Source organism: Candoia aspera, chromosome 1 (genome assembly GCF_035149785.1).
Source record: "Candoia aspera isolate rCanAsp1 chromosome 1, rCanAsp1.hap2, whole genome shotgun sequence".
In the NCBI taxonomy this organism is placed as follows: domain Eukaryota; kingdom Metazoa; phylum Chordata; class Lepidosauria; order Squamata; family Boidae; genus Candoia; species Candoia aspera.
In genome coordinates this window covers 5,763,662-5,791,479 of record NC_086153.1, presented here as the reverse complement: position 1 = coordinate 5,791,479, position 27,818 = coordinate 5,763,662, and the positions used below count along the sequence as shown (strand labels likewise).

At 43.2% G+C, this 27,818-nt stretch overlaps 1 protein-coding gene across 4 annotated transcripts in view; it reads left to right on the top strand.

Moving 5' to 3' along the window:
* Positions 1-27,818, top strand: part of BCAS3 (BCAS3 microtubule associated cell migration factor) — a 530,779-nt gene that overhangs the window by 140,772 nt on the left and 362,189 nt on the right. For all 4 annotated transcript variants that reach the window (XM_063296564.1, XM_063296551.1, XM_063296543.1 and 1 more), the window contains 2 exons: positions 5,602-5,735; positions 24,547-24,811. In XM_063296564.1, the coding sequence (XP_063152634.1) occupies positions 5,602-5,735; positions 24,547-24,811 (399 nt within the window). The remainder of the gene's footprint in view (positions 1-5,601; positions 5,736-24,546; positions 24,812-27,818) is intronic.

Here is a 27,818-nt window from a genome sequence, read left to right as displayed (position 1 = left end):
TTTCTTCTTTCACCTTCATCATAAGGCTCCTCAGTTCCTCTTCGCTTTCAGCCATCAAAGTGGTATCATCTGCATATCTGAGATTGTTAATGTTTCTTCCAGCGATTTTAACTCCAGCCTTGGATTCCTCAAGCCCAGCATGTCGCATGATGTGTTCTGCATACAAGTTGAATAGGTAGGGTGAGAGTATACAGCCCTGCCGTACTCCTTTCCCAATCTGAAACCAGTCCGTTGTTCCATGGTCTGTTCTTACTGTTGCTACTTGGTCGTTAATACAGATTCTTCAGGAGGCATACAAGAAGACTTGGTATCCCCATACCGCTAAGAACTTGCCACAATTTGTTCTGGTCCACACAGTCAAAGGCTTTAGAATAGTCAATAAAACAGAAATAGATGTTTTTCTGAAACTCCCTGGCTTTTTCCATTCTCCAGCGGATATTGGCAATTTGGTCCCTAGATCCTCTGCCTTTTCTAAACCCAGCTTGTGCATCTGGCAATTCTTGCTCCATGAATTGCTGAAGTCTACCTTGCAGGATCTTGAGCATTACCTTACTGGCATGTGAAATGAGTGCCACTGATCGATAGTCTGAACATTCTTTAGTGTTTCCCTTTTTCGGTATGGGGATATAAGTTGATTTTTTCCAGTCTGATGGCCATTCTTGTGTTTTCCAAATTTGCTGGCATATAGCATGCATTAGCTTGACAGCATCACCTTGCAAGATTTTGAACAGTTCAGCTGGGATGCCGTCGTCTCCTGCTGCCTTGTTATTAGCAATGCTTCTTAAGGCCCATTCAACCTCACTCTTCAGGATGTCTGGCTCTAGCTCACTGACCACACCGTCAAAGCTATCCCCAATATTGTTATCCTTCCTATACAGGTCTTCGGTATATTCTTGCCACCTTTTCTTGATCTCTTCTTCTTCTGTTAGGTCCTTGCCATCTTTGTTTTTGATCATACCCATTTTTGCCTGGAATTTACCTCCGATGTTTCTAATTTTCTGGAAGAGGTCTCTCGTCCTTCCTATTCTATTGTCTTCTTCCACTTCTGCGCATTGCTTGTTTAAAAATAATTGCTTATCTCTTCTGGCTAACCTCTGGAATTTTTCATTTAATTGGGCATATCTCCCCCTATCACTGTTGCCTTTTGCTTTCCTTCTTTCTTGGGCTACTTCTAGTGTCTCAGCAGACAACCATTTTGCCTTCTTGGTTTTCTCTTTCTTTGGGATGTATTTTGTTGCCTCCTCCCGGACAATGTTGCGAACTTCTGTCCATAGTTCTTCCGGGACTCTATCTACTAAGTCCAGTCCCTTAAATCAATTCTTCACCTCCACTGCATATTCCTTAGGAATATTAGTGAGCTCCTATCTAGCTGATCTGTGGGTCTTCCCTAATCTCTTTAGTCTGATCCTAAATTGTGCAAGAAGAAGTTGGTGATCTGAACTACAGTCAGCTCCAGGTCTTGTTTTTACCGACTGTATAGATGTCCGCCACCTTTGGCTGCAAAGGATGTAGTCAATCTGATTTCGGTGTTGTCCATCTGGTGAAGTCCATGTATAAAGCTGTCTCTTAGGTTGTTGGAAGAGAGTGTTTGTTATGCACATTGAGTTGTCTTGGCAAAATTCTATCAGCCTATGTCCTGCTTCGTTTTGTCCTCCCAGGCCATGCTTACCTTTAATTCCAGGTGTCATTTGACTGCCCACCTTAGCATTCCAGTCTCCCGTGATGAAAATAACATCTCTTTTAGGCGTGTTGTCCAGTAGGTGCTGCAGATCCTCATAGAACTGCTCTACTTCAGCTTCTTCAGCATCTGTGGTTGGGGCGTATATTTGGATCACTGTGATGTTAGATGGCTTACCTTGAATTCGAATTGAGATCATTCTATCGTTTTTTGGATTGTATCCAAGCACTGCTTTAGCCACTTGACTATTAATTATGAAGGCTACTCCATTTCTTCTGTGGTCCTCTTGTCCACAGTAGTAGATCTGGTGGTCATTTGATGTGAAGTGGCCCATTCCAGTCCATTTCAGTTCACTGACGCCCAAAATGTCTATCTTTAATCTTGACATCTCGCCAATAACCACATCCAATTTGCCCTGGCTCATAGATCTTACATTCCAGGCTCCAATGGTGTGTTGATCCTTAGAACATCGGATTCGCCGTTCACCACCAGCACCGTCGGCCGCTAGCCGTCCTTTCGGCTTTGAGCTAGCTGCGTCATCACATCTGGGGCTAGTTGAACTCATCCTCTGTTCCTCCCCAGAAGCATTTTGACCATCTTCCGACCTGGGGGTCTCATCTTCCGATGGTATACCGACATATCTCTGGTTGTACTGTTCCATTTAGTTTTCACGGCAAGAATACTGGGGTGGGTTGCCATTACCTTCCCCAGGGATCGCATTTAGTCTGACCTCTCTGTCATGACCTTCCCGTGTTGGGTGGCCCTTCACGGTTTAGCTCATGGCATCATTGAGGTGCTCAAGCTCCAGCACCACGACAAGGTAATGATCCTTTGCTGAAGAGCAATATAATACTTCTCCAAAATTAGCAATGAGGTATTTGACCACCCTCCAATCCAAAGTGCCAATCCAGTGTCTGGACCTGTGCCACCAAATACCATCAAGGAGGTTGAAGAAGGGACAAAGAAGATGAAGAATAGGAAGGCAACTGGCCTCAATGACATTCCAGCCAAAGCATGGAAGATCCTCGGCTGCCAAGGTGCCACGATTCTCGCTGCCCTCTTTAACCGAATCATCGGTGAGGGTGCAGCCCCAGCAGCTTGGACAACCAGTACCACGGTGCCAATTTGGAAGGGCAAGGGTGACGTGACTGAATGCTTGAATTATCGGCCGATCCAGCTCCTGTGTCACACTATGAAAATATTTGAACAGGTTATTGATGCCAGGCCCTGCAAGATTGTCTCCATCACTCTGAACCAATGTGGCTTTGTCAAAGGGAGTGGAACGACGGACGCCATTCACGCTGCTCAGTTGCTTTTGGAGAAGCACTGTGAGAAGGCCAAGCCCTTCCACATGGCATTCCTTGACCTGGAAAGGGCCTTCAATCGCGTCCCACACAAACTCATTTGGCATGCCCTACGATCTCATAATGTCCCCAAAGTCTACGTCTGGTAGATTCAACTATTGTACCATAGCATCACCAGCATGGCCCGATGTGCAGTGGGAACATCGCCTCCCTTCGCCATCAACATCGAAGTACATCAAGGATCAGCGCTTTTGCCCCTACTATTTGTCCTTTGCATGGACACTGTGACGCTTGACCTCCAATCGCCTCATCCATGGTCACTCCTCTACGCTGATGACGTCTTCTTGGCAAATGAACAACGTGAAGGCCTCCAAGAGCAAATGCAGCAATGGAATGAACGGCCTGGTGAATTTGGACTTCGACTGAACATCAAGAAAACGGAATATATGGAATGTGGCCCCCGAACTGATGGAACCATCAGCATTGGTGGAGAAGACTTGAAGAAAGTAGAGCAATTCAAGTACCTCGGCTCCCTCATATGCATCCATTCACCTGGATGAAGTGGCGCCAGGTGACTGGAGTCCTGTGTGATTGTCGGATGCCCCTACGCCTCAAGTCAAAGGTCTACAGAATGGTAGTGCAGCCAGTCGCCCTCTACAGATCAGAGTGCTGGCCAGCGACAGCAAAGCATGAGCAGGCCCTGCACGTGATGGAAATGTGAATGCTCCGATGGAGCCTTGGACTAACGCGATTTGACCACGCCATGAATGACGATGTCCAACGAGGACTGGGAGTCGCGCCAATCGTGGCAAAACTGCGGGAAGGAAGGCTTAGATGGTATGGACACGTCGTATGTGGCAAAGAAGACTCAGTGGCGAGGACAGCCATGCGTCTGGACCCTGGTGGCCGGTGACCCCATGGTAGACCCAAGAAACGGTGGATGGATCGCATTAAGGAGGACATGGAATGCACGAACGTCACCCCTGAAGATTCCTTGGATCGAGTCAAATGGAGATGGATATGCCGACAAGTGGACCCTGCCATAGAGCGGGAATAATGCCAGGAAGAAGAAGATTATAGCAATATAATATCTATATTAATATAGATATTAATATTATAGATATTAATATAGCAATATAAGTTTTTCATATTTTGGAGTTGTCAAACATTTTCAAATTATTCTGGCTGGGAATTTTTCCCTATTTCTAATCCTATCCTAGCAGTGTTTTTGAAGGAATGTTTTTGGCCAGGTTTTCTTTCATTTTGCTCAGGTCAAAGCTAAGGTTGTGCCCATATGGATGTGATCTTTTTTCTTTTTTTAATTGAAGAACTCACATGTGTGCCTGGTGGGTGGCTTTCCAACATGACAGTACTGGAGAGGGTGCAGTTTTAAATGGTCTGCCAAAATCAGCGTGAAGCTCTTTGCAAATGGAAAGTAATTCTCTGACAAACTTCCTGTGGTTCACCAACACGTAAAAAGAAGCAGCGCATCTTGGCAGATCCACCAAACCTCTGGCAGTTATGAAGGAACATTCTTCATGAACTGGTGCACTGGGTATGTGGGTATGTGAGAATTATTCCTGGGGTAGCTAAATAAATAATCTCTACAGTGGCCATTTACAAGGTGTCTACTTCAAGACTGCTCTTTCTGCATTGCTTTGTCCACCACGGAAAGCCTGTTCTTTGCAGAGGATTCTAGGAATCTCTTTGAACTTTACTGTGGGTTTGAGAAGGCGAGTAATCTCCAGACTTACCCAACGTATACTGCTGAGGAGCAACTCATGCAGTGTTTCTCTTATTAACTTGTCTATCATGATGGGGAAAATAGGAGGAGGGAGGAATATTAGGTATGTTCACCGCCTTGAGTTATAAATAAACAAATAAATCGACTGGAGCTTATGGGAGTTGTAGTCGAAGCCATCTGGAGGTATCCAGCTGTCCTTGCTCAGGTGGCCTAGAGCTTATGTGCCTGAGAGCAGTGAAAATAAAGAAAAAGGCAGTCTTGGCTGCAGCATGGAGCTGGACAGGACTTGCGCAGATAAATCACCTATAAAGCTTTCTGTGTTTGCAGCTTTCACATTTTATAAATGTCTAAAGTGTGTGCTATTTCTTCTCTTATACTCCCACTTCATTCCCTCCACAAAATATGTTAGGCCTGCAAGCTTTAAATCAGCTTTATTAGTTTTTTTTTCTGCGTTCCTTTACTGAAGAGAAGCTCATTTAACATAACGGGACTTAACTTCTGAGTAAATATACATAATAAATTAGATGAAGGGAATAACCTCTCCTTTGAACATTTTGCAGAAGATAATAGCAATATGCATGTACCTCCTGATTTTCAACAATTCACAAACTTAAGAATATTTCATGGTCTTAGCCCCTCCGTTATTATATGCTGGGGAAAGTTCTGCTGGGCGTACTATATGAAAAATGCCTTTTGCATAAAATAAAAAAATAACCTTAAGCAAATTATTTAAAAGTTGAGTTCTGCTCATGCTTCTTTTTCAGGTGTTGGAGGGGAACGGAGATCCAACAGAATTTATCTGGCTGAACCCCACTTTACAACAAAACTGATACTTTCTCTCTCACGTGTCCACCTCTTTGTTTCCTTTCCTCCAGGCATGTTTCTGGTAACAGCAGACACACTAGGCCACGATTTCCACATCTTCCAAATTCTCACCCACCCCTGGTCATCTTCACAAAGTGCCGTCCATCATTTGTACACGTTACACCGCGGGGAGACCGAAGCCAAAGTAAGTCGCCTAAGGAACCGTGAGGGGGACTTTTATACGAACTTGGCAATTGGGAAATCAACGTGGGTGTCCTTGGAAACTGCTCGTCTTGGCAGTCCAGTCAGAGGAAGGCCACTTACGACAGATTCATATGTTTTTGTAAAAGATTCATGTGTGTTTGGGTTTTTTTAAAACACGATGATAAAAGGCGGCTGCGTTCAATCTTAAATCGAGGAACCGACAGTTTGCCAAATATGACTGAATTTGGTGGGCCCTTAAATGAATGAGGATCAAGATAGCTAACTGTACTAATGACATGGCTGTGGGCAAAATATGGGTACAAAGTCCATTAGTTGGGTTTCTTTGTCAGCTTGAGAGAAATTTATCAGCATCCTTGTATAGTCAAATGGCAGAAGACCTTTAATAGCATACACAACTTGCAGAATATCATATTGCTGTCTGTACAAAGATAAGCAAGGATTAAATACTTGAAGGAAAACCATGGAGGGATACTGAAACTGGCTTCTCTTTATTGCTGCTATCATACATTGCAACCAGTGCAAACTTCTCTGGGAGCTAAGCTGCACTGAGATGATGGTAATTTTATTTGTGAACACTGCACTTCAGAGGTAACTAATAATTTCTTCTCTGCTATAAACCAGCTTCCAGTCTTCATAGCCTTATGCTCTTTCCATGTGTTGGAATTTTTACTCCCATAACCTGTGGGCAGCATGATGTTTGACCAGATGGAGGAAGGCTGATATAATTTAAAGCTGTGATGAAGAGTATTTTGTTTCAGAATTCAGTCCTAAAATACCTACTTGGTGGGGTTCAAAGCATTTAATGCTTTACTTTATAACATTTTTATTTCTTTTCATTGTCTATAAGCTGCTTTTCAAGACAATCCTCCTTTCTTTCTGTGTTAGTGTACAGTAAATATACATATAATAAAGTCACAAATAAATTAGTAAAACGAGGAAATAAAAGTGATAAAAGTCAACAGTAAGTGAGCCCCGCCCCCCCAAGAAGAACAAAGCAAAAAAGCAGAATATGAGTATTTTTAAAGCTCTGAAGTATGGTATAAAGTCAAGGAGGAAGGAAGATAATTTATGTATGTAATGTAGAACCAGAGGCATACAGATGGTCTCCCTACATGGAAGGACTGTATGCTAGGCGTTCTACTGTTGGTGAATTGGCATTTGAAAATGCTAGACTTAGGCTTGATCATGCCTTGCATATGAACAGTCAACTTAAAAAAATCCTGCTCGTTGCCATTGTTTTACTTGGCTGCTGCAACTTCCTTTTTCTTACGTTGGTTGAGTCACATGGTTAATCTTGGCCAATCAAGAACTTTTAGTGAGTATCGTGAAGTCACGTAGGGCAAAAGAAGTCAACTGAGGATGCCTGAGAGCAAGGCAAGGCAATACATGTCTTACGGGGTGTTGAGAAATCAACAAAACAATTTCTTTGACTGGGTTCACAAAAGTTTTGGGTGGGTTTGGCTTGGTTCTAATTTATTTAAATGTATGCAATTTTAAGTTGGCTCAGATTCGAGCAGAAAGCAAACTTTATAACAATCAAGAGACAAACAAGGGAAACATAAATGTCTGAGCTGCTCTAAAAACCAGCCAAGTTGGCACCCTTTGGCAAAAGGCATAGCTGGGTTTTACAGCCTCTTGACATCTTGAAGTTGTCTGAGAGCAAGGCCAAATTGGTGGTTGAGGTTGCCAAGGATATCCTATCATTTTGAACATTTATGTAATTGCACGTATATGCTTTTAGCCTTTGCATGTTACAGAGATACCTATATTTCAGCAGCGAGAAAAACAATGTCTTGAAAATCCTTTGTTCTGAAAACTGCTTGCGTAAATTGCTCTTTGTCTTATAAGGATTTTTGAGGGTGTGTGTTCAATCTGCAGCCTGTAGTTCTCAGCCCTGGTTTTTTCAAATTCTACAGTCCATCATTCTCAGCCCTTCAAAGACTGCTGTATTTTCATTTCCATTTGTACTCAAAAACTAATGTACTTACTTCTCCCTCCCTCCCTCACACACACACTCACCAAACTCACCAAATAACATCAAGGACTAGAGAGGATCCAGTCCTTGTTTATTTTCAAAGCTAGCGGGTTATAGTGAGCCACTCATCTCCTGCACCCAACAGCAAAAAGTAGTTTTCAAAGTTGCATAGATCTTCTGTAGAATGTGGATCAACGCAGGGCAGCCTGGGTGTAAAGGGAATTGCTTTACAACTGGCACAACTATGAGGTAATAGAGTGTGAAGACACTACAGGCACATTCTTTGAAATGTAACAAAACAACCTTAATATACCGTAGGTGTTAGTCAGCCAATTGTTATTCTAACACAGTGACCCTGATGTGGTTATGGAAAGAGGCAAGAGAGTAACTGCCAGAGAGCCTTGTGCCTGGCATTTCTCAGGGCACACCTTTCTTTCAGAATATAAAGGCAATATAGCAAAACATCGATTATACAGGCTGAATAAATGGAGAAGGGACTATACTATTAAGTTAAGGTAGATCGAACTTAGTACAGTATACTACTATTCCTACAGATCACATACTGTTCGAATCGTTCAGGCTCTTCTGCCCACATTTTGCGTCAACTTTAATCGGCAGCTTGCCTGTCCTCATCAACTTGGTGGAGTCAAACAGGCTAGAGGTCCAGAATAATTAAAAAAAACATTTGTAAACCAGGATTCATGTGGACTTTGGTTTGGCTTGATGTCAAATATGATCAGGGCCATTGTTTATCCTCTAGGGGCTGTTGACGATTCGTGTGAACATAGGCAGCCCAAAGGTGAAAGGCTGAAAATATTAAAGCCAACGGGCGGGTCTAAATCAGGGTCTTGACTCCTAGACAAGGCATATGGTGAAATGGCAGAAGGGCTCTCTCTGCGAGTCCCTCATCGTCAAAGCTGCCTTAAAGGGAGATGTCGCAGGCAAGTGAGGCAGTTCCAAGTGAGCAACTTCCTAAAAGAAAGAGCAATTTTGACAGTGGGCCCAGTGATCTGGGAAGGGGGTCTCCCTTTCTCTGGCTTGTTCAAGCAGAGCATCAGGCGGGGATGCTTTAATCTGGATACCTGCACGGCACAGGGAGTTGGACTTGGTGGCCTCAGTGGCCCCTTCAATTCTAGGGTGTCACCCACCGTTGAATGGTTACTTGCAGCCTCATTTGTTTAACATGTTGGGTGAAGTGTGTGGATTTGGGATGCTTGTGTGCAAAGTGCTTTGGACATAAGTGAAGTGCTTTGGAGCAGGGCTCCTCAACCTTGGTAACTCTAAGCTGTGTGGACTTCAACTCCCAGAATTCCACAGCCAGCAAAAGGAATTCTGGGAGTTGAAGTCCGCACAGCTTAGAGTTTACCAAGGTTGAGGAACCCTGCTTTGGAGACTTCTAATGTGCTGCACAAATCCTGTTTGTCGTATTGTTGTTATTATTCGGTAGTGGAGCCACACCACGTCCTGGAGAGCTGCACCATCTTTCTCTGTAAACAGATAAAGGTTTGGACCACAGCCCAGCTGCACTTGTCTCTTTGATCTTTGAACGTAAACACACGCACCAAAAGGCCTGCAGGCCGTGTTATCGCAAGCCCTAGCAAATAGGCTCAGTGATAGCATGGTGGGCTGCTGGCCAAAAAAGCCTATGTTGCCTTTTGGGCTGTCCAGCTTCTGCTTTTATTCTGACTCCCAGACTGTTGTCCCACGCTGCTTTCCTGCAGGCTAATTAAACAGAGGGGACAATCCAGTCATGAAAAGCTGGCACCACTTCTCGGGTTATGCAAGTTTTGCTTTCCCTAGCAGAACTCCATCAGAAATACGTTCCACGTGATTCACGTCTTTAAAAAAAGGTACTGTGGCCAGTTTTAGATACGTATAGAGCATTATGTGGGGAAAAAGAACCAGAAGTGAGACGGGGATGACTCCCAACCTGTTCAGATGTATTGGAAGCTGCTTCACTCCAAGTCCCTCCAGGCCAGCGTGGTCAGCACTGATGTTGAGGATTGAGCCCTGGATCCTCTGTGTGCAAAGCAGGTGTTCTATCCCTGGGCTGCAGTCTGTCCCTTGAAGAAATTCCATTATGTCAGGATGAGATGTAAACAGGGCCGTCTTCTTGCAATCCCTCCACATCATGGAGCATTCACAGTGCCGGCGGATCAGTCTTCCCAACCCTGGGAAGTGCTGGGTGCTGCATGCCTTAGTCCATCTCTTCTTCCCTTTGGTGTCTTCTTTCTTGTAATTGACATGGGAATAAAACTTTAAATAGTGGTTTCTAAATGTACTCAGTGTTGTGTTACTCAATCAGTCTGTGATTACCAAGTGTATGTTTTCACTGATGTTTAACAGAAAAGGTGATTCTAAAATAGGCAGAGCTGTTTGGACTGAGATGCCACTTCTGTAACTTAGAAAAAGCTGGACTATCTGAAACAGCATTTCCCGAACTCTCGATAGCTGATGCACAGGGTTGGTTTTTTTTTCTTTCCCCTGAATTAAAAAGGAAGCACTTACACCTGAAAATATCAGATGCAGCACTGGACTAAATTTTTTCACAGTATTTCAGAGGGCTTCAGCAAAGGATCGTTACCTTGTCGTGGTGCTGGAGCTTGAGCACCTCAATGATGCCATGAGCTAAACCGTGAAGGGCCACCCAACACGGGAAGGTCATGACAGAGAGGTCAGACTAAATGCGATCCCTGGGGAAGGTAATGGCAACCCACCCCAGTATTCTTGCCGTGAAAACTAAATGGATCAGTACAACCAGAGATATGTCGGTATACCATCGGAAGGTGAGACCCCCAGGTCGGAAGATGGTCAAAATGCTTCTGGGGAGGAACAGAGGATGAGTTCAACTAGCCCCAGATGTGATGACGCAGCTAGCTCAAAGCCGAAAGGACGGCTAGCGGCCGACGGTGCTGGTGGTGAACGGCGAATCAGGATGTTCTAAGGATCAACACGCCATTGCAACCTGGAATGTAAGATCTATGAGCCAGGGCAAATTGGATGTGGTTATTGGTGAGATGTCAAGATTAAAGATAGACATTCTGGGCGTCAGTGAACTGAAATGGACTGGAATGGGCCACTTCACATCAAATGACCACCAGATCTACTACTGTGGACAAGGGGACCAGAGAAGAAATGGAGTAGCCTTCATAATTAATAGTCAAGTGGCTAAAGCAGTGCTCGGATACAATCCAAAAAACGATAGAATGATCTTAATTCAAATTTAGGGCAAGCCATCTAGCATCACAGTGATCCAAATATACGCCCCAACCACAGATGCTGAAGAAGCTGAAGTAGAGCGGTTCTATGAGGATCTGCAGCACCGACTGGACAACACGCCTAAAAGAGATGTTATTTTCATCACCGGAGACTGGAATGCTAAGGTGGGCAGTCAAATGACACCTGGAATTACAGGTAAGCATGGCCTGGGAGAACAAAATGAAGCAGGACATAGGCTGATAGAATTTTGCCAAGACAACTAAATGTGCATAACAAACACTCTCTTCCAGCAACCTAAGAGATGGCTTTATACATGGACTTCCCCAGATGGACAACACCGAAATCAGATTGACTACATCCTTTGCAGACAAAGGTGGCGGACACATATACAGTCGGTAAAAACAAGACCTGGAGCTGACTGTAGTTCCAATCACGAACTTCTTCTTGCACAATTTAGGATCAGACTAAAGAGATTAGGGAAGACCCACAGATCAGCTAGATATGAGCTCACTAATATTCCTAAGGAATATGCAGTGGAGGTGAAGAATAGATTTAAGGGACTGGACTTAGTAGATAGGGTCCCAGAAGAACTATGGACGTCCGCAACATTGGAGATATGCCCAATTAAGTGCAAAATTCCAGAGGTTAGCCAGAAGAGATAAGCAATTATTTTTAAACAAGCAATGCGTGGAAGTGGAAGAAGACAATAGAATAGGAAGGACAAGAGACCTCTTCCAGAAAATTAGAACCATCAGAGGTAAATTCCAGGCAAAAATGGGTATGATCAAAAACAAAGATGGCAAGGACCTAACAGAAGAAGAAGAGATCAAGAAAAGGTGGCAAGAATATACAGAAGACCTGTATAGGAAGGATAACAATATCGGGGATAGCTTTGATGGTGTGGTCAGTGAGCTAGAGCCAGACATCCTGAAGAGTGAGGTTGAATGGGCCTTAAGAAGCATTGCTAATAACAAGGCAGCAGGAGACGACGGCATCCCAGCTGAACTGTTCAAAATCTTGCAAGGTGATGCTGTCAAGGTAATGCATGCTATATGCCAGCAAATTTGGAAAACACAAGAATGGCCATCAGACTGGAAAAAATCAACTTATATCCCCATACCGAAAAAGGGAAACACTAAAGAATGTTCAGACTATCGATCAGTGGCACTCATTTCACATGCCAGTAAGGTAATGCTCAAGATCCTGCAAGGTAGACTTCAGCAATTCATGGAGCAAGAATTGCCAGATGCACAAGCTGGGTTTAGAAAAGGCAGAGGAACTAGGGACCAAATTGTCAATATCCGCTGGATAATGGAAAAAGCCAGGGAGTTTCAGAAAAACATCTATTTCTGTTTTATTGACTATTCTAAAGCCTTTGACTGTGTGGACCATAACAAATTGTGGCAAGTTCTTAGCAGTATGGGGATACCAAGTCTTCTTGTCTGCCTCCTGAAGAATGTGTATAACGACCAAGTAGCAACAGTAAGAACAGACCACGGAACAACGGACTGGTTGAAGATTGGGAAAGGAGTACGGCAGGGCTGTATCCTCTCACCCTACCTATTCAACTTGTACGCAGAACACATCATGCGACATGCTGGCCTTGAGGAATCCAAGGCTGGAGTTAAAATCTCTGGAAGAAACATTAACAATCTCAGATATGCAGGTGATACCACTTTGACGGCTGAAAGCGAAGAGGAACTGAGGAGCCTTATGATGAAGGTGAAAGAAGAAAGTGCAAAAGCTGGCTTGCAGCTAAACCTCAAAAACACCAAGATTATGGCAACCAGCTTGATGGATAACTGGCAAATAGAGGGAGAAAATGTAGAAGCAGTGAAAGACTTTGTATTCCTAGGGGAGAAGATTACTGCAGAAGCTGACTGCAGTCAGGAAATCAGAAGATGCTTAATCCTTGGGAGAAGAGCAATGACAAATCTCGATAAAATAGTTAAGAGCAGAGACATCACACTGACAACAAAGGTCCGCATAGTTAAAGCAATGGTGTTCCCCGTAGTAACATATGGCTGCGAGAGCTGGACCATAAGGAAGGCTGAGAGAAGGAAGATAGATGCTTTTGAACTGTGGTGGTGGAGGAAAATTCTGAGAGTGCCTTGGACTGCAAGAAGATCAAACCGGTCCATCCTCCAGGAAATCAAGCCAGACTGCTCGCTTGAGGGAATGATATGAAAGGCAAAACTGAAATACTTTGGCCACATAATGAGAAGACAGGACACCCTGGAGAAGACGCTGATGCTGGGGAGAGTGGAAGGCAAAAGGAAGAGGGGCCGACCAAGGGCAAGGTGGACAGAGGATATTCTGGAGGTGACGGACTCGTCCCTGGGGGAGCTGGGGGTGTTGACGACCGACAGGCAGCTCTGGCGTGGGCTGGTCCATGAAGTCATGAAGAGTCGGAAGTGACTAAACAAATAAACAACAAAATTTCAGAGGGACTAGGCTGAGATCATCAGTAAGTAGCATCGTTTGCCACAGGAACTCAGTTGTGCACTATGCCATTTAATGCCAACTATTCTGGAGTGCAGTGGTAAAGGAAGGGCTCTAGTGTTACCTTTTGCAGACGATTGCTCATAGACCCACATGAGAGTGCCTGAAATAGGATTCTGCTGAGATGGCTAGGAGCAAACCTGCCTAACGTCGGCGAGAGACCATCAGCTGTTGTTCTGGGTATTTTGCTCATTTATAAACTCAGAAACCCTGGATACCCATTGACTTGAGTATTTAACTCTCCGGGGGAGATGCCCAGTGTCTTTTATGTGTGTTGACACATGAGAAAAGGGGTGGGGCTTCAGCTCACAATGCCATCTTGAATTTTTCATCCTCCCTGTGGACATTCCTGAGGCCAGTGCTGTAATTCAGAATGCAGTACCATCCCAGGTCTTTCTTGTAAGCCTGGTATTTCCAACACTTTCTCTCTTTATTCAGTCAAATGGGTATGGGTGTGTGTGCATCAAAAATCAATAACCATGATATTAAAGGTGGTTTCATGTACTGCAGGTGTGTGAAAACTAAGGGGGACATTTAGATCCTGAGGTGTATATGGATTTGTAAAGTCTTCCTTGGTAAACTGACTCTCGATCACCGTGTTATCAGAAGCTGACGTCTCTAGAGCAGTTAACAAATCAGGCAAAGGGATGGAATTCCACACCGTGTGCTTTTCTCACCACTTTGCTTCTCAGGTTTGTTTCTGAACACAGGACTTCTCTTTCCATTTCGGTGCTGGCAGGTTGTGCCACCTTTGATGCAGTGCCCCCTCCCCCCAAACACAGTGAAATCAGAGAGAGGGCAAATTAAAAAGAAAGAAAGAAAGAAAGAAAGAAAAAGTTCAGAAGAAAGGTAGGAATGGGTAGGAAAAGTGTACTTTTCCAGCTCTGGGAATAAAACCTGCAAGCTTAGAATGGTGCTCTTTTATGGAAATTGATTCCGGAGACTTCCCATAAACCAATGAACCCCATGCCTGCTAGTTACGATGTCCCTGCATGGCTGCTTAAACGAGATGCTATAGAGCTGAGCCAAAAGGGGCTGAAGAGAAAGGGATTTTCTTGAATATTGTCCTGAACATTGAAATATGCGACCAGTGATTTAAATGTAGAACTACAAAAGGGGAGAAAAGTGTTTGCCTATATTTTTCTAGGTGACGTAGAAGGCTTAAAGGATCAATGTTTTGAAAAGATAGGTTATAAAAATATGGAGTATAACTACACGGGATAGAAGGAGTACAGTACTAATTATAACAGTAAAACTCTCTGGCTGCTTGATATATTATTTTTATCATGAGATATAAATTCTATAATAATTTAAAAAGAACCAAAAAAATCTAAGAAAAATCTAAAAGAAGCCCCAAAGCAGCACAATACAAACCCCCATGCACAAACTCCCAATCCCGCCCCCCCCCACACTCATACCCGAACATGTGGAATATAAGCAGGGGAGCTAAAGTATACAGTACCTTGTTGGCACCGGGCAAAGTTCTCTGGGAACAGTATTCCATATTCAGGGAGTCAAAACTGAGAGAACCCCCTGCCTAACAACCAACCTCCAAACTTTTGAAAAGAGAGGGACACGGAGCAGATTTCTTGACCTTACTGCACAGGGAGGCACGTAAGTAATAAGCCTTTCCATCAGGTTCTGAGGCCCCAATTTATGAAGAGCAGCTACGAAGCAGGTGCAAATGGCAGAGGGCTGGTAAACCTGGTCATTCTGGAAATTCTAGGGGAAAGAAGGAACCAGAGGGTAGCTCCCAGCTTTGTGGACGGGACAAGCAGTACTCACATTCGGCTTCCACCAGGTGAAACAGACGTCAGAAGTGTTCACTGTTTAACAACCCCTTTTGGGCTCAGATCACCAATGTGACCAGCCTAAGAAGCAGTTGCCCCTGTGTTTGGTCTCAGTGACATTGGCATGTACTTTTCAGTACGAGCAGTATGATTAAGATCATCAGAGGAAGAAACCCTAAGAGGACGGAAAGTGGTTCAAAGTAGCAATACACAATGAAAAGAAATTCCTTTAGGACTTGGGAGGCATTGGCCCAATTCAGTTTAGTATCTCAGGAAATATTACAGGGTTTCTGGAAACGTTCCTGCCTTGCAAAAATATTATTGTCCTATCTGGAAAACAGAGGGGATGAATGGTCAGCGGAGTTCAGTAGCCATTACTGTGTTCTAACTGGAGCAGGAAGCTGTGAGGAGCCAGTACCCCAGGGCCTAAGTAAGCGTTGTTTGGCCCAAGCTCTGGGAAGGAGCTGATGCTGAAGTGAGCACAGGAGCTTTCAAGACCCTGTCACCAGCGAGTGTTCAGACTAGTGGGACTCTCCGTCCTTGAGCCCTGCAGCTACGGCTGTTAAACAAATACTAAAAAAGAGTTTGACAGTGGCAAAACCAACCCATAATCCGATCCTGGCAGGAGGCCTTTAGCCAGCAGCACCACCTTCTACAGTTATTCATAAACACCTTTTGGGGCTGAGAAAAAAATATTGATGTGGCTCTGGAAAGTCTCCTTTGCTTCAACTGCTACCAGATGCGGCACAGTGGCCAAGCATCAAGGAACCCTTCCAAAAGAAATACCAAATTGGTCTCACCAGGGATGCTGTTTGGAACCTGAAGTGTTTCTTGTTGTTCGTGTAAGCGAGAGTTCCTCTAAAGCTGAATGCAGGTTGCAACTCCTCTGCTCAAATTAGGGTACTTGCTCTGCTGTGCTAGATGGAGTCCTTTCTTGGAGACAAAAAGGCTGAGAGGAACAGCCACAGGCACCAAACTTATTTGCATTCCTTTTTATCCTGACAGTGAATTGACATACATATTCCATCTCTACTTACGTTTTACCCTTTGTGAGTTGTTCGACCCCATCAGAAATAATTCAGATAATTGATATGTCTAACCCGATAGTGGCAAGTCTTGGCGTATGAAACAGCCCTTCCCAGTGAAAGATTATTTTTGAAACTGGAAATGCTGGAATATGAGATCTTCTGAATAGAAAGCCTATTATCTGCAACTGATCTGCAGGCCCAAGGCTTGATAAAAAAATTACAGTTAATGAATGACTAGTACTTGGTCATTCAAATGGTTGACTACGGAATAGAATCCAGGCCTTCCTGAACTCAGATCCAAGATATTCACCATAACACCAGACTGACTCTAAATGAGCCCTTTTATTGATGATTAAGCTAGTTATGCATCATCAAAAAGATGATGGGTTTATAATTTGCATATGCCAATTTCAGAATGAAGTTGTGTTCATTTAAAGAGAAATAAAATGGAAATACAATGTATCTTGCTCTAGTGGAGAAGAGCGGACCTGGTTATCTGAGGACTGTTTTCCAAAGTTTCTGCCTGTCCCACGTGATTGGGTAAAGTCAGCATGCTCTGGGTCCCAGCGATTAAAGACTGGGATCCAAGAAGTGGGCCCCCTCCTCTGTCATAGCGTCTACCCTTTGGAACAGTAATTCCCACCAGGGATTTATATGGCCTCCCCTCTGGCTTTATTTAAACAAGCCCTTAAATCCTGGCTGTTCTCCTGAGGCCTTGGGCTTGAGCGGGTGGCAGGTCCCTTGTTGGATGGTTGGTCTGTTAGAGTTTGTTATTTTTCAGTGAACATTTTTTGTATTGCTTTGCAAAGCATTGTCTTAAATAGTCTTGAATGCTGCCCAGAGTCATGATGGAATCGGGCGGCCTATGCATTTAATAATAACTAAATAACCGGAACATTTGTTATGAGGCTCCACTAACTTTTGAGGACCAGCTTTCAAGACCCATATTATCCTTCCTTCTGGTTCTCGATCTTTAAACTGGGCAGGTCTTCAAAAGGAAGAGGCTTTAGAGGAATGTCTTCTCTGAAGTTGGACATATGGCCACCCGAGCTGATCTCTTTTAAAAATAATTAAGGAATGGTCAGATTCCTGCTCCATCACAATTGAGGCCATTATCTGGTGAAAAGGCACAGCTGCCTCATCACATCATTCCATATTTCTTCAGCAGATAGTGGTTACTACATGGAGTTGTTCCAGGATCTGCTCGACTCCAGCATCAAGCTGAGTTCACCTGACAAGACAGAGGCAGTGGCTGCCAGAACAAACAATTGATTCGCATATTTTTTCAAGTATATTTGCAGCTGCTTAGAAGACAAAGTCATTGGTGACAGAGGCAATAGCTGAACCTTCTCTCAAATCCTACGACCTCACCCCCTGGACTTCTGAGACATTGCAGGAGAGGCAAAGAGTCATTCCTGAAAGACTGTCTGTGCTGATTGGTGGAATCCATGAAGAGGCAAGCCTTCTTCTGACCTCTGTGTATACATTTCCTAAGTTGCCTCTTCTTTCCCCATATTTAGCTACTCCAGCCTCCAGTGGCTTGAGAGTCCTAGCACTTTTGCTTTGTGATCTCCTGTATATAATTCAGCCCCAAGCAGTCTAATTTGCTTAGGAAGTTTGGCTGCTCCTAGGAATTTCAGCCCAGTGATGTATTTAAAAGCATCTTTTACTTCCATTCCAATCTCCCCCACAAAGTATCAGTGTAAATATATGGGGAATAAAAAGCCCTGTTGCATCTTTACTCTCCAAGCATAACCTCACAATTAACAACAAATGCAGAGAGATGTTATAAACAGACACACTGCTTGGTACATTAGCCCACAGGATGGCCATAAATTGGATGAGTTTAGCATAAACTTGAAAAAGCCACTAATGTGATCCTGCATTGGTTGTTCACAACATGAGCAGCAAAGAACTCTGGCATGATGTGTTTCCTCAGTGTGGTAGGTAACAGCAGGCCCACATTACTTGTGTCGGGAAAAAAAAAGCTGTGCAACTTTTTGCCACAATGCCCCAAAAAAGCTGATGATGAGAATGCATGTGATCTCTGAATTATCCTGTCCTTGGCTCACTTCACCCAGCATTTGTGGTTGACTAGTTGAGGAATGGTTCATTTAAGACATTAACGATTATCATCAATTCCTCCCAAGAGTTCACTTACTCTGGAGATGAATGGGAAGGAGGACCATGGTTGTTGGCTTTACTCCAATCTACACATTTATAGTGCAGGGTTGGAAAAAGGCCTCTGCATGCACAGTTGTTATATACACATAAAAGCCCCTTTCATGCTGTATGCTGTACACATGGACGAGTGGATGCCTCTGTGTTCCCCCTGCACATGTTCACCATGTGTTCATTGAACATAGCAGGAACTGAGGACAAAAGCTACAGTGAAGAACCTTTTAGTGGTCTCAGTGGTCTGGCCAACAGCCTGGCCTTTGATTTAGGGAACATAAGACAGTGGGTTGGAAAGTGTCAAAAGCAATGAACCTAGGGAATGTAAGGTGGTTGGCCCTCAAATTAGGAACTCCATTAATGGGTGGTACTGGCTTATTTCTTGCAGCATGGAGGTAACTTGGAGTTAAAGGGACAGGCTGGTTTGATTCATGTTGCTCTGCAGGACTATCACTGCAGATAGCTACAAAGAATTCTGCAAGTTTTTTAGCCCCAGAGGATCAGATGACTGGAGGAATCCACAAGCTCCCATCCATCCTTTAATATTTAGACCTTACTGACCTTCCTTTCCTGGTTGACCCAACTGTGTCTCAGTGTAGGTCAGTCGGCCATAGACAGTTTGGAAGCCTTTCCTAGGAACTGGCGAGCATCCCTCCATTTGCCTTGCAATTTCAGTTTCCTCTGAGGAAGATGCAAGTAGGATTTGTCACATTCTTTAATGTCTTGAAGCCTGAGTTACTGTCTTCCCTTCCTTCTGTCCCAAGAGAAGTTATGGGCAAACGGTTGAGGCAGGTACAAGGATATGGATCAGTGGTTCTTAAAGTGTTCGACCTAATGGCCCTTTTCCCAGTTCAAATAATGTCATTACCCCCACAAAAAACCCCAGACTCTGTGGTTTTACCCAAGCATCTCGTCAGTGGCAGTCCCAGACTGGATCCTTGACTCACAAACAAGCAATTATAAATTGCTCCATTATCCCCAGGATATGCTCAAATTACTCCTTGGAGGTAATTACCCCCAGTTTAAGAACTACTATATAGATGGACACAGCCCTATTCCCTTCTCTTGGAACGAACTGTGGAGTGGGCAGTATGTCTGCTGATGCTGTTTGTGAGCAATGAAGGATTGGTGGTCTTAACCAGCACCTTTCCTTGAGATTCCTGTGGAATTCCTTGTTTTGCTTGTCTCAGTGTGAGGACGTCTATCCATGTTCACATACACAGAACTTCCCTGTTATGTTTATGCTGTGGTTTGAGTAAGAGCGAAGTTGGACATGCACGCTCATTCCAAGTGTTGTATTCCAGCTTACTCCATTCGGAGCCATCTCCACCAAGCTATTTTCTTTCTCCTCTGCTGGGCCTCTAAATCTACTTTGAGCTGGAAGAGTAAGCCCTAACAAAATGGCTTGGTCTCCAAAATTCTGGAGTCACTGGAGGGCGTTAAGACTGCCAGTTTGGGGGACAGATTCTTACTAATGCCAATAGAACTTGTTGGGTGACACTGTGAAGTAAGAAGGGGCCACTTACTGGGTAAGAGATGGCAAGATAAGGGGGCTATCACTGTCCAGTTGGGTGGATGATTTCCTATCTTACATTTTCAGAGAAGTATGTTTCTTGAATCACATGGGTTTTAAAAAACTTTTTTATTTCAGATGTTTTAGTTACGCTTTTGTCTTAAATATTTCGAAGTACAGTACATTTCTGGAATACTTCATCAAGGCTTGATTTTTGGCCTCTTCCAAGTGGAGCACCCAAAGAATTGGGAAAACCAACCTTGTTGAAAACTGCTAAATTCGATCTCAAGCCCTCTCCTATTTAATAATGTGATGAAAGCTAATTTGGCTTCCTATATGTTTGCATTCGTTGCACTGAAAAGCCATTCACCTAGGATGGGTTAACTTAAAAATACTTTCATTCAGTTGCTGCTTCTTTAGACTTTTCTTTGAGTTCAGTCTCTTAGGCCTGAGGTACTTGAAGTGGTTTTGTCTGTCCTTAAAGGAGGAGGAATGTGCTTTCCTCTTTGGAAAAAAACTAAATCCTCCCTTGGCTTTAGCTCTGAGATTCATAAGAGGTCATTATATAAGCAAGGGACTCTTGGCTTTGATAAGAAAACTATTGCAGGAAAGAACAAGCTAGTTCAGTCTTTTAAGAAGTCCTTTCTGCCAGATCAGACCATTGGTGATGTTCGTCCATTACTGTCACCCTTGATGGCTTCTCAACCAGATTCCTTGTCATTCCCAAACTGTGTAGCATGACAGAACACTTATATGCCACAAAAAAGAAACATAAGTCATACTCCTAAAGAAACTTAAATTAGGAGAGTCAGAGAGGCTTCTTTGCATAGGATTATGTTGTAAGTCAGGAATGGGGATGCTGTGGTCCAAAGGATGGTACCAGACTACATCTGATATAACTCCTGACCGTCTCCTTTGCTAAATAGGATGGGAATTAGAGTTTAAGATCATGTGAGTCACAACTTCCCTTTCCTTTCTGTAAATATTACTCTTTGTTTCATTGATAAACTTTCTAATCTGCTTGATAAAATGTCCCAAAGAAAGGTCATGATAAATGAAAACGATTTGATAATAAAAACTCTACAAATAAAAAAAAACCCCAGATCTTAACAAGCACAAAACAGCTTAAAACAGGGAACAGGCCGCCTCACCTGGGATGGGAAGGGCAATAGTTCTTCCTGGGGGCGGCTGGCGCCGTAGAACTCTCCCCACTGAAGGAGATCTTACCACTCCTTGGATTTTATATCTATTTTATTTTCTATTTATATTGGTTGTTTGTATTGCATTTTATGGGTTTTATGGTTTTAATTGTCAATTTTACTGTAAACCGCCCAGAGTCCCCCTTTTTGGGGGAGATGGGCAATAACAGAAATCTGAAAAATAAATAAACAAACAAACAAACTTACCTAATTGATGATGGCAATCCAAGATTAGTGACGATGCTCAATCTTAATTTTTTTTTTTTTTAAGTTTATTTCAGTAGATTTGGGGCTCCTTTTCTGCGTGTTGATACTTCTCCGTTGGGGAGTGTATTTTGCTCTACTTATGTTAGCATTCACCACCTGTATTCACTATTAAAAAAAGAAGACATGTTTGATTTGTCAATAGTATCTCTCCGCCTTCTGAAAGATAGTCTTCAAGCCAGTCTAACTAAACCTCAGTCATCTTGAGTCTTCCTTGCCACAAAGCCCATGTTTCGTTGTCAGGCACAATATGTTTCTCATTTAAATGTTATATGTTTAAAGTATGCTTGGAGAGTTTTAGGAGCAATGTATGCAATATATATATTTTAATGTTTCATAATTTCTTTGGTGGTGTGGCATGGCTTCAGAGCCTGTAGAATTGACTCGCTATTTTGGCTTGGCAAAATAATCTTGGGCTCACTTATCATAAAGTGAAGCATCCCTGTTTGCCACTGTCAGGAATTGGATGCCCTTTTCTCCTAAATAACCCTCTGTGGAAAAGCCATAACTGCTGGTGACAGTGTTGACAGTGTCCTCATTGGCTCCTTCTCTAGGCAGAAGGCTCCTTGATATCTTAGGACCCTTATTTTAACATGCCTGCTAAAAATATCCTAAGTATTTTACAAAAACGTATTTTTTTTCTGGAGAGTTGTTTTGGCAGTGTGATCTTTTCCCCTCATATGGAAACATATTCAGTAACCTGCCAAATGCACAGCAAGATGATTTTCTTTTATTTTTCATTCTACCTTTTTCCTCCTATACCCTTTTGATTGGAAGGTCTGTGTTCTGCTTTTGTTTTATTGTGAGCCTGCAAATTTGAGACCACGCTCCCCATGACAGGAGCACAATTTAGATCAAACTTAGTACAGGCCTATACTTGGGGCTTGAATTATCTATCAATGCTTCCAAACCTGTCTGTCGCCAGTGTGAATGAAGTCAAGGTTGCCAGTGGGGCACAGCCCGGTTAAAGCTGTTGCTTCCTCATCACCTCCCCTCTAAAAACTTGAATATGACACTAGTTTATACAAAATGGGCATGCTGTACACACGCACGTGCAAGCACACAGACATACACGTAGACTTTACATCTCACCATGGTTGGAAAGAACGTGGCCAGTGCTGGTGTACCTGCTTTGCCAACTAAATGTTCCAGGTTCAATCCCTGGTATCACACTAGGCTTGCAGGATACCGATGCATTTCATTGTATGAGTCAGATAGATGTTGAATCTAGCAGAAAGTGTGGCTTCACTGAGGGAGACATAAGACTTCATCATCCCCTTGCTATTTTCTGAGTACCACATTTTCCAAATCAAGTTATAGCTTCCCAGATTTGGACCTCTAGGAAGGATCAGCTTCATTTTCAAACTGTTGGCTCTGAATTATCAGCAATTTTTATGCAATTTCATTCAGGAGAAAAGTTCAAAGTTCTTCCTTCTTAAGCTCCCCTCCTCTTCCCTTTAAATTCAGACCACATCCAAAACTTTGGCAGAGATCTGTTGGTTTTGCTGGTGATTATTTACCTCTCATTTTTCATGTTTCCTCAGAATGAAAAATGAGCAAGCAGCTAATATGTAGCTTGCCTGCTGTAAAAACCAGTACCCAGAGCCAAATTCAATTAAAAAATTACACCAGGCTCCTGTGGTTTTTTGTGGCAATTTTTGTTCCTGCACAACAATTTGCTTTACTGAGCTAGGCCCTTGATTTAGCTGGAAAACGTTTTAAGCAATTCTAAAGGTATTGAGTTGCTTGATTCAGTATTAAAATTCCCAGCAAAATTCCTGGCTTTGCATTAATAGAAAGATAAAACTTTTGACCCCGAAGTTTAATCCCTAACTTTTGACCTGCTTCTGTCCCTTCTGCTCTTAATTAATAAATGATTCCGTCTTCCTCCCCACCCCCATATTTGCTATACGGGATGAAGGGCAAGGTCTCATACAGGGCATTGATGCTGCACCCCTGCAATTCCTTCTGACTTTTGAGGTTTCAGCAGGCATTGCCTCCATATGTTCAAGCACATTTTGTGAAAACTAGTCCATCATTTATATGTGTGTGTGTGTGTGTGTGTGTGTGTGTGTGTGTGTGTTGGTCAGTTATTCATTGAATCTAGCAGAAAGTGTGGTCTAATTGAGGAGGCATAAGACTTCACCATCCCCTTGATTTATTTTTGAAAATTAATATCCTGCCTTGTTTTCTCTCTGAAAATGAAATGCTAAGCCAGATTTTCGTCCAGTTCCCCAAAATCCTTTTTTTATTTTGTACTCTTACTGTCAGAAATACTGTTTATGACAGGAGGAATGGGTTCTCTGTTCCTTGGAGCAGTTTTTTTTTTTAATAGTGGCTACATGTGAGCAAAAAGCAACAGCCCAACATTTCATTTATCTCGAAAAGGATACTGAACTACTTTTTGCAGGTCGTATTGTCCACATACAAGCTCTTGATGCAGTAGACCCCCCAGAATCTGGTCTACAGAGGCATGCCGGCTTCTGAAGATGGCAAGTCTACTTTAGCTATCAAATTAAGATAGGTTGCCCAACCTCATGGGGCTCAGGCTGGTTGGATGGGGAGATAGGAATCTTAATTAGGGGAATCAGCTTGTGAATTGGAAGAGATCCTGGCTGCATCTGGTGAAGCCTCAGAGACAGACGTTGGGTGGAGCTGGGGGAAAATCACTAACAAATGTTCATGCACGGGACAGATGCCCCAGATTTCTGGCTCCTGCCCTTTAAGAGCTTGGATGTGGGATCAAATCAAAGATCCAGCTAGCTCAGTAGTGGCCAATCCGGTGACCTTTGGGATGGCCTGAGCAAGACCAGAGGGGCAGTTGCCCCCAAGATACACCCTGAGAAGGAAATGGGAGAACTGCTTTGAAGGAAGGCACTTGCCCAGCAATCTGTTTTTTACTTGGTTTCTAAGGGACCGGAATGGGGGCTGGGGGTTCGTAAGCAGTGAAGGGCGCGATGTGAAAATACTGCCACCTGCACAGACCTTTTGTGGCAAGCAGGCTAGCGAGGGAGTGGACTTTCAACCATGAGTTTGCTTTCATTTGCCTTTGGGTTTATATCAGTGTAGCTCTTTAACAATGCCACTTGATTTCTACCCCCACTCCCACTCCCGTTCCCCCTCCAGGTGCAAGATATTGCATTCAGCCATGACTGCAGATGGGTGGCTGTTAGCACCCTCCGAGGCACCTCCCATGTCTTCCCCATCAATCCCTACGGAGGGCAGCCCTGCGTACGGACTCACATGTCCCCCCGGGTCGTAAACCGCATGAGTCGCTTCCAGAAGAGCGCAGGACTAGAGGAGATTGAGCAAGAGCTGACCACGAAACAAGGAGGACGCTGCAGTCCTGTGCCGGGGCTTTCAAGCAGCCCATCTGGTTCCCCTCTCCATGGTAAGCATCGGTTTCAAACCAGATGTAGAAGATTTGCTTGTTTGTTTGTTTGCTTAAATTTATTATAGCTGCCCACTCTCATAGATTCTGGGCGGCTTAACAGCACAAATACAAAACAATAAAAGCAGTTAAAAAAGATACAAACTAAAGGCAGCCTGGACTAAAACGATCGAACCAAACCAGGGTCCCCACACACACATCGGCCCGGGCCAGAGACCAAAGCCACATCTTGAGTACTTTCCAGAACCCTGGGAGAGAGGACCCTGTCTGTATCTCTGGGGGGATGCTATTATTTACAGCAGGAGGGATTAATCGCTTTTGGATTACAGTGGGGCAAGCGTGTTGGGGTTTGCAGGCAATGGGGGCAGGCCAGATTCCGAAGTGGATTGTGGTTTACTACCTGTCAGGTTGTAGACCTCTTCCTCTGTCATTCCATCCTGTTTGTTACACCCTCCCTGGCAAACAAATTTGGAGAACAAGAGTAGTAACAGCTTGCCTCAAGAGTTGTGGGTGCTCCATTGGCCAACCATTTGACTGAGATGGTATGAGGATTCCTGCCTGGGGCAGGAGGTTGGACTAGAAGACCTCCAAGGTCCCTTCCAACTCTGTGATTCTATGAAATCCTTAATTAGGCAACTGGATGGCACTGAGGATTGCATGCACAAAATTTAGTCCTTGACCTAAGTGCTTGACAGCCATGAGTAGTGGGTGATGTTGAGAACCAGATGTCTGAAACAGGTGAAAGGCCAACTCCGCAACAAGAGTAGGCTAGACAGAAGTTAGTTTAGGAAATGTAGATGTTCTTAATAGATGCCATTAAACATTAATTTATCTATCAGTAAAATAGATATTGAGAGTCTGATCTCAGATTTTATTTTATTGGCCGCTTTGTTAGCATGTTTAAGGTGGTTACCTCACAATCATATTGCTTGCCAGTCAAAGATAGATAAGAAGCAACTTCCTGAAGACAAAGATGGGTGGTTTTACAAGGAAATGTGAAAGTCAATTAAAAAAAAGATGAACTCAAAGGAAAAATTGGATCTGTTCATCAACCTTACCATTATTCCTGGACTGCTTTCAAAATAGTGTGATTGAATAATGGAACTATTTCTAGATAGCTTTGGTTGAATGCAGCCACTTGCTCAAGGGTTATCGCTCCATTTTAAGCACCTTATGCCAAGGCTATATGTATATAAATTGTGCAAAGGTACAGGATTTCCAATTTATATACTTTATTCTGCCTTTGCTATTAGTGGAGAAGGGCAACAATAAATACAGGGGTTCCTCTCCTATACATATAATTGATATACTGTCATTTAACTTTACACTCTTTTTTCCCATTTCCTCTCCTTTTCAAATATTAGATTGCTAGCACAGGGGTCTGCTGTTTGTCCTGATGTGTCATGTATATTGCTGATAAAACATACTACTGCTATTACTGCTACTAATAATAATAGATTCTGGGTGGTTAAACAAGGTGTTTAGCTTGTAAAACTTGCTTTTTATATTCTGGCATAGGTTTTGTAGACTAGAATCCACTTCAGCAGATGTTATCAAGTATTATTTTAACTGGGTGGGTGGAGAGAGAGAGAAGGAAAAGTATTCTAATAATAATGAGAAGAAATAGCATAGGGTTCCAAAATGTGAGCACAAACCATTGTGAACACAACCCAAACAGAGGAACAAGCACAATTTGTCTAGATACTACTAAAACTCTTGTGTCTCTTTGTTTGTAACATTTGCTTGTTTTAACCAGGCAAAAAGGGTCACAAACCTAACTGGGCGAAACGGTGCGTCATAGGCCAACAATTTTTGAACCAAGGTACCACAAATGGGCTAACTTACAGAATGCATCCAAAATCTTGGACCTGTGACTCTATGACCCCATGACGTGGCATTGAAATTTGGCAAATTTTATAAAACATTTTATGACATAAAAATTGTCATAAAACATTTCCTGTGGTCAGCTCCTGGTGTTTGACTGGGCTATAGAGTTCAATAGGAATGACAGCTATTTTCAAGGCAGATACATCTCTGAATGTCTCCCTGAATTTTTAAGAACTTTTCCAGTGAAGGCAGCACATTAGAAGCTCTTCCATTGTTGAAGGCATTGAGTAATCTGGTAAGGAGATATCTCTGAAACGATGACCCAACAGGCCACAGGTTGTCTAGTGCTTGAGTAAAATCCAGGATTGGACTTTTGTGAGAAGTCCATCCAGTTAATTCTGGTGCTGAGAACAAATACTTAGGCTGAATTTACTTCCATTCTACGTATCTAATCACTCTGCTGAGCCATTATTTTGTACTGATATCCAGTTTGTGGACCTGATAAAATGCTAATGTTCTCCTTCAAATCAAACTTGATTCCAAGTAACTTCATGGACATCCCCATATAGTTTTGCATCAACAGTGCTGAAGTGGTTTGCCGTTTTCTTCCTCTAGAATGTTTTTTGCCTCTCTGGTCTAACTAAGAGTTCTGGTATTTCCTAGTTGTCTCTCACCCAAGTATTAACCAAGCCTGAAACTGTTTAGCTTTCCAAAATCAGTGAAATCGCCTTGGATGCTGCTATTTAAATGGGCTCGACCTCAAGATTTACTGAGAGAAAATAGACCTCCCAAACGTGCTTGTGCCTTAGATGACCCTTCTTGGTGACCAAACATCTTGGTCTTTAAAATGTATGTTAAGTATCAGCCTTGAATGTTTCATTGCTAGACATATTAAAGGAGTCATTTTCAATTGATCCCTTTTCAAGGTACTCAGCATGCTCTCTATTCTCTGGCTTATCCTGAAAAGTCCTATAGTTTCCTCTTGGATTACAATGCAGCAAACGAGTGTGACATACTTGAAACAGGCACAGGATTGCTGTAAACCATTATTTTAACACATCCAATAATTTTTTACTACTGACATCATAGAGCGGACAGGAAGGAACGATCAGTGTCTGCAGCTTTCATCCACTGGGTGTCTGCTTTTTGTCAAGGGGAACTACAGTAAGTTGTTGCCTTT